General features: G+C 48.4%; 1 protein-coding gene across 1 annotated transcript; it reads right to left on the reverse strand.

Moving 5' to 3' along the window:
- Nucleotides 1–12,159: 12,159 nt before the first annotated feature.
- On the reverse strand, nt 12,160–12,877 carry LOC125554573 (the record flags this gene model as incomplete). Its single annotated transcript, XM_048718092.1, has 2 exons — nt 12,160–12,601; nt 12,712–12,877. Coding segments are annotated over 2 exons (366 nt in total), but the record flags the coding sequence as incomplete, so codon positions are not given.
- Between the last annotated feature and the right edge of the window lie 888 nt (nt 12,878–13,765).

Genomic DNA, 13,765 nt, shown 5'->3' on the forward strand with positions numbered 1-13,765 from the left:
AATTCCATCAAATTCCTACCTTACCTTGATTATTTTTGTTGTGTTTGTTGGCTTATGCTCGTTCTTTCTGGTTGTTTTGCGTGTTCTTGTGTTTGGCTCTAGGTGATGACCATTCTGAGCATCAAGCTCGCCGTATCAACCCCAGGCGTGCAACATCAAAACGCTACCGCACCTCTGAGCCAGCTGGTGGCTCCTCGAGCACCCAACCGCCTCCAGCAAGTGCATCCGCAAGTGTTCCTCCACCTCCTCAGCAAACGAAGAGATCCGCCAACAAGCCAAAAGGGAAGACTATGACTGAGATGACCAACAAGGAGTTTTCGGAGAAGCGGCGCCGCAACCCCTATGCGGTGGACCAAGAACCCACTTTGGTCAACCGCCCGTTCTGGAACCGTTTTCAGTTTGCCATCTACTTTGATGTGATCAAGGCCAAGAAGAATCTCTTTGTTGATGTTCGCTCCATTGACACTGATGCTATGGAGAAGGACCCGAAGTACTTTGGCGAAGCCCTTCAGATGTGCACTCAGCTGAACATTCTCAGGATCATGCAATTCAACAAGGATTTCGATGCGGATTTGGTGGCTCAATTCTATGCCACCGTCCATCTTGGGACGAATGTCGACAGGACTCTGACATGGATGACCAATGGCAAGCTGCTTTCCGTCAAGTGGAAGGCTTTCATGGACTTACTTGATGTGGTGGATCACGGGCTTGAGACTCCTGTCGGTTTCCGCCCTCACCGCAATGCTACGTCCACCCACAAGCAAGCCCTTTGGCCCTACTGCACTGTGAAAGTTCACCCAGTAACTGAGAAGAAGACCTATGAGCTGTCTTCATATCTGGACATTCTTCATCGCATCTTCCGTGAGACTCTCTTCCCTTAGATCGGGAATCTGGATATGGTCCACTCTTACCTCGTGGACATGCTCCTTTTCTGTCAGCATGAGAAGGAAGCAAGCACTGGAGAGAGCCTAGATATTTCTCATGTCATGTGGTCTGAACTTCTCTCTGCCGTGTCTGAGCGCAAGTGCCCTATATATGGTCCATTCATCATGAGGCTCATTGAGAGGGCCTGGGCACAGAATTATCCCAGAGTATTGCTAGAAACTGGAGACTTGGTTTCTCATGAGATCAAGCGTCTGAGGAAGAAGGACAATTGGGCCACCCCAGCACCTCACATAGGGGGTCCGTCTGCTGCTGCTGCCATGGGGGATCCGTCTGCTGCTGCTGCCATGGGGCCGAGGGTGGGGCTGCTACTGATGATCATGAGGAGGACTTTGGGCCCTCTAGTACAGAACCGTCGTGGGCACAGAAGCTTAAACGCAAGATGAAGAAGCTTTTCTGCATGGAGTCTCATGGCCAATACATGACTCATGTGGCGGAGAAGCATGCCAGGACGCGCCACAAGGAGCTCATGCGTCGATGGGAGCGATAGTTGCTAGTGGGTCTGAGGGTCAGATCACTGAAGAGCAGGAATGGATTCATCAGCATTGCCCTTGGACCGACTCCGATGCCGAGCAGTTTTCGACCCACGATGAAGATGCAGAGATGTGATGTTCGAGATCTTCTTCTTCCCATCACCTGGAGTCGTAGCGTCACTCTTTGCCCTTTTTGGTGTCTTGCTGCCAAAGGGGGAGAGAGTGTAGGGATTTGTGTTATTGCCGTGCTTTGAGTCGTCTTGTGGTTTCTTGTGTGTTCTCTTGGTGTCTTTATTTGGTTTGGTTTGGTGCCTGTGAGACCTAAGTTCTAGACATATGGTGTGAGACATATGCTCCCTATCGCTACCTTATTACTTATGTCTATTCAGTACTGTAGTTTATTATGAGATGCATGCTTGTCCTGTTTTATTCTCTTCTCTCATATATCTTGTGCTTAGTATTGTTGGACTATAAAATATAGGGGGAGTGTTGATCCGAATGTGTGTGTCTTGCTCCGAATGCTCCACTATCTAGGTGCACACATTCTAGGGGAGCCCGTCTATATTTTGTAGTTCAGAGTTTTCTTCTTTTATTTCTTTTCCTTGCATAAATCCCTAGTTGTCATCAATCCACCAAAAAGGGGGAGATTGTTACAGCATATCTCTCTCAAGGTAGTTTTGGTGATTGATGACAACATGTTTGCGGACCAATCTTGTGCTTTGAATAATTCACAGATTCTCCCCTGGCACGAGACGTTTTCTTCCCCTCGGAGTGTATTTCAAGACGGTGTAGCTCTTTCATTTCTTTCTCGGTGGACTAGTTGCGTAGAGGGCACCGTACTATCAAGAGGGGGTCTGCTGGGGTATTGCATGGGTGGAATCAACACGTACACATCAGCTTCTCACCCTCCGAGCTTTTCCATTCCATTGTAGAGATCTCTCCTCTCTTCCTTGCCATGTCTGGGTCCAAGCGGTAGTACCGCACAACCCAGCGGTAGTACCGCTGAGGAGCCACAAGCGGCAGTACCGCTCCACAGCGGTACTACCGCCCATGGCTCCACAGCAGTAGTACTGCTGGGGTGCCTGGCACCTTCGCCTCGTCCTCAGCCTCTTTGGAGAGATTCTCTCTCTCTCTCTCTTCTGTGCCCCAGCGGTAGTACCGCACTACCAGCGGTAGTACCGCCAAAGGGTCACAAGCGGCAGTACCGCTCCACGGCGGTAGTACCGCCCGTGACCCCGCCGCCATAGTACCGCTACGCTGTGTGGCTCCTACCGCCTCGACTCGAGGGGTATTTTTCTCGTGTCGGGTTTTGCGGCACTAGTTGTGGTTGTAGAGGCGGTAGTACTGTTTCAGGAGCGGTAGTACCGCCCCTACCACCGTGGTAGTACCGCGTTGGGTCCTATTCCCTACTAGTCTCCTCTGCGCGGCAGTGCCGCTGGCTGGCGCGGCAGTACCGCTGACCTGGCGGTAGTACCGCCCCCTCTCAGCGGTAGTACCGCCCTGTGCGGGGCTGGTTGGTGAGGGGCAACAGTTGGATTGTTGCCCCCACTATAAAAGGGAGTCCCCTTCTTCTCTTTGACCTACCTCTTCCTCCCCCAAAGCTCCATTTATTGCTCAAGCTCCATTAAATGCTCCAAGCTCCATTTTCGCCCGATCTATCTCTCTAGCCAATCAAACTTGTTAATTTGCTCGGGAGTGGTTGAGAAGGCCCCGATCTACACTTCCACCAAGGGATTTTCGATTCCCCACTCATCCCTAGCGGATCTTGTTACTCTTGGGTGTTTGAGCACCCTAGACGGTTGAGGTCACCACGGAGCCATAGTCCATTGTGGTGAAGCTTCGTGGTTTTGTTGGGAGCCTCCGATTAAGTTGTGGAGACTGCCCCAACCTTGTTTGTAAAGGTTCGGTCGCCGCCTTCAAGGGCACCAATAGTGGAATCACGACATCTTGCATTGTGTGAGGGCGTGAGGAGAATACGGTGGCCCTAGTGGCTTCTTGGGGAGCATCGTGCCTCCACATCGCTCCAACGGAGACATACTTCCCCTAAAAGGGAAGGAACTTCGGTAACACATCCTCGTCTTCACCGGATCCACTCTTGGTTATCTCTTACCTTTACTTGTGCAAGCTCTTTAGTGTTACTTCTCTTGCTTGCTTGCTTGCTTGTTGGTATTGCATCATATAGGTTGCTCACCTAGTTGCACATCTAGACAACCTACTTTGATGCAAAGTTTAATTTGATAAAGAAAAGTTAAAAATTGGTAGTTGCCTATTCACCCCCCCTCTAGTCAACCATATCGATCCTTTCAATGGGTATCCAGATCCCGCTGTTGGTTATCGACCGGAGAGTCGTCTCGGTCATGTCTGCATGTCTCACGAACCCGTAGGGTCTACACACTAAGGTTCAGTGACGCTAGGGTTGTTAGGAAGACTTGTATGTGATTACCGAATGTTGTTCGGAGTACCGGATGAGATCCCGGATGTCACGAGGAGTTCCGGAATGGTCCGGAGGTGAAGATTTATATGTAGGAAGTTGTCATACGGTCACCGGAAAGGTTCGGGGGCATATCGGTATTGTACCGGGGCCACCGGAGGGGTTCCGGGGGTCCACCGGGAGGGGCCACCTCTCTCGGAGGACCTAATGGGCTGTAGAGGAAAGGGAACCAGCCCTACATGGGCTGGACGCATTCCCCCCTTGGCCCCATGCGCCTAGGGTTGGGGGGATCCCTAAAGGGGGCGCCCCCTTGCTTGGGGGGCAAGCCCCCTCCCCTTGGCCGCCGCCCCCCTCTAGATCTCATCTAGAGGGGGCCGGCCCCCCTTCCTCCTTCCCCTATAAATAGAGGGGCAAGGGGAGGGCTGCACACAACATCCAAGGCGCAGCCCCTCCCCTCCCCAACACCTCTCCTCCTCCGTAAGAGCTTGGCGAAGCCCTGCCGGAGTACTGCAGCTTCACCACCACCACGCCGTCGTGCTGCTGTTGGAGCCTTGTTCCTCAACCTCTCCCTCCTCCTTGCTGGATCAAGGCGCGGGAGACGTCCTCGCTCCATACGTGTGTTGAACGCGGAGGTGCCGTCCGTTCGGCGCTAGGATCTTCGGTGATTCGGTTCATGATGAGTACGACTCCATCAACCCCGTTCTCTCGAACGCTTCCGCTCGTGATCTACAAGGGTATGTAGATGCACTCCTCTCTCCCTCGTTGCTAGATGACTCCATAGATAGATCTTGGTGATGCGTAGAAAAAATTTAAAATTCTGCTACGTTCCCCAATAGTGGCATCATGAGCTAGGTCTATGCGTAGTTACTATGCACGAGTAGAACACAAAGCAGTTGTGAGCGTCGATATTGTCAATTATCTTGCCGTTACTAGTATTATCTTGATTCGACGGCATTGTGGGATGAAGCGGCCCGGACCAACCTTACACGTACACTTACGTGAGACCGGTTCCACCGACTGACATGCACTAGCTGCATAAGGTGGCTGGCGGGTGTCTGTCTCTCCCACTTTAGTCGGATCGGATTCGATGAACAGGGTCCTTATGAAGGGTAAATAGAAATTGGCAATTCATGTTGTGGTTTTGGCGTAGGTAAGAAACATTCTTGCTAGAAACCTATAGCAGCCACGTAAAAACTTGCAACAACAATTAGAGGACGTCTAACTTGTTTTTGCAGCAAGTGTTTTGTGATGTGATATGGCCAAAGGATGTGATGAATGATATATGTGATGTATGAGATGATCATGTTCTTGTAATAGGAATCACGACTTGCATGTCGATGAGTATGACAACCGGCAGGAGCCATAGGAGTTGTCTTTATTTATTTATGACCTGCGTGTCAACATAAACGTCATGTAATTACTTTACTTTATTGCTAAAGCGTTAGCCATAGTAGTAGAAGTAATAGATGACGAGACAACTTCAAGAAGACACGATGATGGAGATCATGGTGTCATGCCGGTGACAACGATGATCATGGAGCCCCGAAGATGGAGATCAAAAGGAGCAAATGATATTGGCCATATCATGTCACTGTTTGATTGCATGTGATGTTTATCATGTTTTGCATCTTATTTGCTTAGAACGACGGTAGCTTAAATAAGATGATCCCTCAAAATAATTTCAAGAAAGTGTTCCCCCTAACTGTGCACCGTTGCGAAGGTTCGTTGTTTCGAAGCACCACGTGATGATTGGGTGTGATAGATTCTAACGTTCGAATACAACGGGTGTAAGCCAGATTTACACACGCAATACACTTAGGTTGACTTGACGAGCCTAGCATGTACAGACATGGCCTTGGAACACTGAAGACCGAAAGGTCGAGCATGAGTCGTATAGAAGATACGATCAACATGAAGATGTTCACCGATGTTGACTAGTCCGTCTCACATGATGATTGGACACGGCCTAGTTAACTCGGATCATGTTATACTTAGATGACCGGAGGGATGTCTATCTGAGTGGGAGTTCATTGAATAATTTGATTAGATGAAATTAATTATCATGAACTTAGTCTAAAATCTTTACAATATGTCTTGTAGATCAAATGGCCCACGTTGTCCTCAACTTCAACGCGTTCCTAGAGAAAACCAAGTTGAAAGACGATGGCAGCAACTATACAGACTGGGTCCGGAACCTGAGGATCATCCTCATAGCTGCCAAGAAAGATTATGTCGTAGAAGCACCGCTAGGTGACACACCTGTCCCAGAGAACCAAGACGTTATGAACGCTTGGCAGTCATGTGCTGATGATTACTCCCTCGTTCAGTGCGGCATGCTTTACAGCTTAGAACCGGGCTCCAAAAGCGTTTTGAGAGACACGGAGCATATGGGATGTTCGAAGAGATGAAAATGGTTTTTCAAGCTCATGCCCGGGTCGAGAGATATGAAGTCTCCGACAAGTTCTTCAGCTGTAAGATGGAGGAAAATAGTTCTGTCAGCGAGCACATACTCAAAATGTCTAGGTTGCATAACTGCTTGACTCAGCTGGGAGTTAATCTCCCGGATGACACGGTCATTGACAGAATCCTTCAGTCGCTTCCACCAAGCTACATGAGCTTTGTGATGAACTTCAATATGCAGAGGATGGAAAAGACCATTCCTGAGGTGTATTCAATGCTAAAATCAGCAGAGGTGGCAATCAAAAAGGAACATCAAGTGTTGATGGTGAATAAAACCACTAAGTTCAAGAAAGGCAAGGGTAAGAAGAACTTCAAGAAGGACGGCAAGGGAGTTGCCGCGCCCGGTAAGCAAGCTGCCGGGAAGAAGCCAAAGAATGGACCCAAGCCCGAGAATGAATGTTTTTATTGCAAGGGAAGTGGTCACTGGAACAGGAACTGCCCCAAATACTTAGCGGACAAGAAGACCGGCAACACTAAAGGTATATGTGATATACATGTAATAGATGTGTACCTTACCAGTACTCGTAGTAGCTCCTGGGTATTTGATACGGGTGCGGTTGCTCACATTTGTAACTCAAAACAGGAGCTGCGGAATAAGCGGAGACTGGCGAAGGACGAGGTGACGATGCGCGTCGGGAATGGTTCCAAGGTCGATGTGATCGCCGTCGGCACGCTGCCTCTACATTTACCTACGGGATTAGTTTTAAACCTCAATAATTGTTATTTAGTGCCAGCTTTGAGCATGAACATTGTGTCAGGATCTCGTTTAATTCGAGATGGCTACTCATTTAAATCCAAGAATGATGGTTGTTCTATTTATATGAGAGATATGTTTTATGGTCATGCTCCAATGGTGAATGGTTTATTCTTAATGAATCTCGAGCGTAATGCTACACATATTCATAGTGTGAATACCAAAAGATGTAAGGTTGATAATGATAGTCCCACATACTTGTGGCACTGCCGCCTTGGTCACATAGGTGTCAAACGCATGAAGAAGCTCCATGCAGATGGACTTTTAGAGTCTCTTGATTACGAATCATTTGACACGTGCGAACCATGCCTCATGGGTAAAATGACCAAGACTCCGTTCTCAGGAACAATGGAGCGAGCAACCAACTTATTGGAAATCATACATACTGATGTGTGCGGTCCAATGAGTGTTGAGGCTCGCGGTGGCTATTGTTATGTTCTCACCCTCACTGATGACTTAAGTAGATATGGGTATGTCTACTTATGAAACACAAGTCTGAGACCTTTGAAAAGTTCAAGGAATTTCAGAGTGAGGTTGAGAATCAACGTGACAAGAAAATCAAGTTCTTGCGATCAGATCGTGGGGGTGAATACTTGAGTCACGAATTTGGCACACACTTAAGAAAATGTGGAATAGTTTCACAACTCACGCCGCCTGGAACACCTCAGCGTAATGGTGTGTCCGAACGTCGTAATCGCACTCTATTGGATATGGTGCGATCTATGATGTCTCTTACCGATTTACCGCTGTCATTTTGGGGCTATGCTTTAGAGACTGCCGCATTCACTTTAAATAGGGCTCCGTTGAAATCCGTTGAGACGACACCGTATGAATTATGGTTTGGAAAGAAACCTAAGCTGTCGTTTCTAAAAGTTTGGGGATGCGATGCTTATGTCAAGAAACTTCAACCTGAAAAGCTCGAACCCAAGTTGGAAAAATGCGTCTTCATAGGATACCCTAAAGAAACTGTTGGGTATACCTTCTACCTCAGATCCGAAGGCAAGATCTTTGTTGCCAAGAATGGGTCCTTTCTAGAGAAAGAGTTTCTCTCGAAAGAAATAATTGGGAGGAAGGTAGAACTTGATGAAGTATTACCTCTTGAACCGGTAAGTGGTGCAGCTCAAGAAAATGTTCCTGAGGTGCCTGCACCGACTAGAGAGGAAGTTAATGATGATGATCATGAAATTTCAGATCAAGTTACTACTGAACTTCGTAGGTCCACGAGGACACGTTCCGCACCAGAGTGGTACGGCAACCCTATCTTGGAAATCATGTTGTTAGACAACGGTGAACCTTCAAACTATGAAGAAGCGATGGCGGGCCCGGATTCCGACAAATGGCTGGAAGCCATGAAACCGAGATAGGATCCATGTATGAAAACGAAGTATGGACTTTGACTAACTTGCCCGATGATCGGCGAGCCATAGAAAATAAATGGATCTTTAAGAAGAAGACAGACGCGGATGGTAATGTGACCATCTATAAAGCTCGGCTTGTCGCTAAGGGTTATCGACAAGTTCAAGGGGTTGACTACGATGAGACTTTCTCACCCGTAGCGAAGCTGAAGTCCGTCCGAATCATGTTAGCAATTGCCGCATTCTATGATTATGAGATATGGAAAATGGACGTCAAAACGGCATTCCTTAATGGTTTCCTTAAGGAAGAATTGTATATGATGCAGCCGGAAGGTTTTGTCGATCCTAAGAATGTTGACAAGGTGTGCAAGCTCCAACGCTCGATTTATGGGCTGGTGCAAGCATCTCGGAGTTGGAACATTCGTTTTGATGAGATGATCAAAGCGTTTGGGTTTATGCAGACTTATGGAGAAGCCTGCATTTACAAGAAAGTGAGTGGGAGATCTGTAGCATTTCTCATATTGTATGTGGATGACATACTGTTGATGGGAAATGATATAGAATTCTTGGAAAGCATAAAGGCCTACTTGAACAAGTGTTTTTCAATGAAGGACCTTGGAGAAGCTGCTTATATATTAGGCATCAAGATCTATAGAGATAGATCGAGACGCCTCATTGGTCTTTCACAGAGTACGTACCTTGACAAGATATTAAAGAAGTTCAAAATGGATCAGCCAAAGAAGGGGTTCTTGCCTGTATTGCAAGGTACGAGATTGAGCACGGCTCAAAGCCCGACCACGGAAGAAGATAGAGAAAAGATGAGTGTCGTCCCCTATGCCTCGGCCATAGGGTCTATCATGTATGCTATGCTGTGTACCAGACCTGATGTAAACCTTGCCGTAAGTTTGGTAGGATGGTACCAAAGTAATCCCGGCATGGAACACTGGACAGCGGTCAAGAATATCCTGAAGTACTTGAAAAGGACTAAGGGAATGTTTCTCGTTTATGGAGGTGACGAAGAGCTCGTTGTAAAGGGTTACGTCGATGCTAGTTTCGACACAGATCTGGATGACTCTAAGTCACAAACCGGATACGTGCATATTTTGAATGGTGGGGCAGTAAGCTGGTGCAGTTGCAAGCAAAGCGTTGTGGCGGGATCTACATGTGAAGCGGAGTACATGGCAGCCTCGGAGGCAGCACAAGAAGCAGTCTGGGTGAAGGAGTTCATTACCGACCTAGGAGTCATACCCAATGCGTCGGGCCTGATGACTCTCTTCTGTGACAAGACTGGAGCTATTGCCCTTGCCAAGGAGCCCATGTTTCACAGGAAGACCAGGCATATCAAGCGTCGCTTCAACTCCATTCGTGAAAGTGTTCAAAATGGAGACATAGAGATTTGTAAAGTACACACGGACTTGAATGTGGCAGATCCGTTGACTAAACCTCTCCCTAGAGCAAAACATGATCAACACCAGAACTGCATGGGTGTTCGATTCATCACAATGTAACTAGAATATTGACTCTAGTGCAAGTGGGAGACTGTTGGAAATATGCCCTAGAGGCAATAATAAAATGGTTATTATTATATTTCTTTGTTCATGATAATTGTCTATTATTCATGCTATAATTGTGTTATCCGGAAATCGTAATACATGTGTGAATACATAGACCACAACACGTCCCTAGTGAGCCTCTAGTTGACTAGCTCGTTGATCAAAAGATAGTCATGGTTTCCTAACTATGGACATTGAATGTCATTGATAACGGGATCACATCATTAGGAGAATGATGTGATGGACAAGACCCAATCCTAAGCATAGCTCAAAGATCGTGTAGTTCGTTTGCTGTAGCTTTTCTGAATGTCAAGTATCATTTCCTTAGACCATGAGATTGTGCAACTCCCGGATACCGTAGGAGTGCCTTGGGTGTGCCAAACGTCACAACATAACTGGGTGACTATAAAGGTACATTACAGGTATCTCCGAAAGTGTATGTTGGGTTGGCATGAATCGAGACTGGGATTTGTCACTCCGTATGATGGAGAAGTATCTCTGGGCCCACTCGGTAATGCATCATCATAATGAGCTCAATGTGATCAAGTGGTTGATCACGGGATCATGCATTACGGTACGAGTAAAGTGACTTGCCGGTAACGAGACTGAACAAGGTATTGGTATACCGACGATCGAGTCTCGGGCAAGTAACATACTGATTGACAAAGGGAATTGTATACAGATTGATTGAATCCTCGACATCGTGGTTCATCCGATGAGATCATCGAGGAGCATGTGGGAGCCAACATGGGTATCCAGATCCCGCTGTTGGTTATTGACCGGAGAGTCGTCTCGGTCATGTCTGCATGTCTCCCGAACCCGTAGGGTCTACACACTTAAGGTTCGGTGACGCTAGGGTTGTTAGGAAGACTTGTATGTGATTACCGAATGTTGTTCGGAGTCCCGGATGAGATCACGGACGTCACGAGGAGTTCCGGAATGGTCCGGAGGTGAAGATTTATATGTAGGAAGTTGTCATACGGTCACCGAAAAGGCTCGGGGACATATCGGTATTGTACCGAGGCCACCGGAGGGGTTCCGGGGGTCCACTGGGAGGGGCCACCTCTCTCGGAGGGCCTAATGGGCTGTAGAGGAAAGGGAAGCAGCCCTACATGGGCTAGCCGCATTCCCCCCCCTTGGGCCCATGTGCCTAGGGTTGGGGGAGGGAACCCTAAAGGGGGCGCCCCCCTTGCTTGGGGGGCAAGCCCCCTCCCCTTGGCCGCCGCCCCCCCCTCTAGATCCCATCTAGAGGGGGCCGGCCCCCCTTCCTCCTTCCCCTATAAATAGAGGGGCAAGGGGAGGGCTGCACACAACATCCAAGGCGCAGCCCCTCCCCTCCCCAACACCTCTCCTCCTTCGTAAGAGTTGGCGAAGCCCTGCCGGAGTACTGCAGCTTCACCACCACCACGCCGTCGTGCTGCTGTTGGAGTCCTCTTCCTCAACCTCTCTCTCCTACTTGCTGGATCAAGGCGCGGGAGACGTCCTCGGTCCGTACGTGTGTTGAACGCGGAGGTGCCGTCCGTTCGGCGCTAAGATCTTTGGTAATTTGGATCACGACGAGTACGACTCCATCAACCCCGTTCTCTTGAACGCTTCCGCTCGTGATCTACAAGGGTATGTAGATGCACTCCTCTCTCCCTCGTTGCTAGATGACTCCATAGATAGATCTTGGTGATGCGTAGAAATTTTTTTAAATTCTGCTACGTTCCCCAACACACAAGACCTGCTCGATCCTTTCGAAGGCAGAGCAGTACCAAGGCCACATAGCAGGTAACTCACAAACCACTTGTTTAAGCCAGTCTGCCATGCCAATCATTACTAACCATGCTGTTGCTTTTCATTCTTAACATCACCCCAAGTTAGCAAAGCTTTTGCGGCCTGGATTTTGTTGACCACCCAACTTGGTGCTTAGAAAACTATGTTATCCCCAGCCCATCAGGGTTCAAGTCCTGCTGCTTACATTATTTCTGGATTTATTTCAGAATTTTCGGCGATGCATGTGCATGTGTGTGTGTGCGTTATAGGGGTGAGTGTATATGCGTATGTATAAGCGCTTGCGTCTATATTGTGTTTTGAAAAGAAAAAACCACATACTCCATCGTTAAAAACCCTTTTACTAGTATTGTTTTGATCATGTGCGCTCGCTAATTTGCTGTTTTCCCGGTTTCCTTTTCTGTGCCTGGCCCTGATATGAAACTTGATCGACAGACTGCATTCCTTTCGTTATTTATTCCACGACACAAACTTACATGATACTCCCTTTGTATTACTAAAATGTAAGATGCTTTTTTGACACTATCATAGTGTCAAAAATGTCAAAAATGGTCTTACATTTTGGTAGGGAGTGTATCTATAGTTGCTCCACGACACACACACTTGCATCTTCATAGAGCTCGGACTCGAGCCAGCATGCCGAACCGCGTGTAATTCATCTCAGTACTCCGGCGGGGTGGTGCACTGGTTGGTGGAGCCGCTGTTGAGGTGGAGCACGCAGCCCTTGCCGTCCTTGGGCGCGCACTGGCAGTCGCACCCGTCGAGCTTCTGCCCGGGGTAGTTGTCGCAGGTGATGTGCCCTCCCTGCACGCACACCACGGCGCACGGCGCCTTCTTGGCGTCGCCGAACGCCACCAGCGCTGCTCGATCCACGACAAGAACAAGCAGAGCAAGCATAGAGCGTCAGAGAGAGCGCATCACACAGGTGTACGTGCATGGTTGAAGCATATGGACACGGCTGGGGACGTACCGGAGACGAGGAGGAGGAAGGCGACTGTGAGCTTCATTGTGGCTTCATTGAGGAGGAAGGCGACTATGATTGTGTGTTGCGTTTGCGCCGTGCGATTTGTGTTTGCACTTTGTAGCTCGGCGCCGGTGCGTTTATATAGGGGAGCTATGGACGTACTTCCTCCGTTTCAAATTACTCGTCGTAGAAATGAATATATCTAGATCGGAGAGTACGTCCGGCTTCGGCTCAGCCGAACTGCATGCTGGGGTCTCTACTCTCTGCCGCGTACGTGGGTTCACTGGAGACTAGAAGCAACATCACGTGGCGCGCGGCACTGATGTACTCCGGTGCGTACGTGCTTGCGTCGACGCCAGCTTCGTGGATTTCAGAAGTTCAGAACTATGGTCAGGCTTCGGGTTGATCTCAGCATGCTTTGTCCATGGCCGATCGAGGGCGAAAAGTCAGAGGAGGTTGCTGACTTGGTCGCGCGCCTCCTCTGACTTGAGGCAGCATCACGTGGCGCGCGGATCTGAGTATGTGAGGACTGCCGTGCTGGATGGATCGGCGTACTATCCTATCTTTTGCAAGTTTCCACTGCTTCTTCGATGCGGTTCGGGTTGACCGCTCAAAAGTCGGGTCGTGGGTTCACACACTGTGCAAGATGAGCTCTCAAGTTAGCAACGACTTTCGTGGCCTGGATTTTGTTGACCTTCTTACTTTTTTAGCTTGGAAAACTTATCTCGCATTCAACCATAAGGCATAGCAGATTAGCTGCTTGGAGTTGAAGTATCAAGTATGGAGAAGAGATTCGTCGAAGATATTAATTACACTAGCTTTTGCACTAACAAGATGTCTTAAAGACATCCATAATGTACAAAGGCCAAAAGAAAAAAAAAACAAAGGCCTCATCACAGTGATCAACTCCTCTCAGGAGCAGCACAGAAACCCCACCAAAGACAACACCAAAAAAATATAAAAGGCCTTCAAAAGCGACGCCTACAATAAGGAAACAATGCACAAGCGTCGTCGTCGTCCGATCCAAGATCTTAGGTTTCCACCCTGGAGAAAGTCGAGC

Source organism: Triticum urartu, chromosome 4 (genome assembly GCF_003073215.2).
Source record: "Triticum urartu cultivar G1812 chromosome 4, Tu2.1, whole genome shotgun sequence".
Taxonomy (NCBI): Eukaryota; Viridiplantae; Streptophyta; class Magnoliopsida; order Poales; family Poaceae; genus Triticum; species Triticum urartu.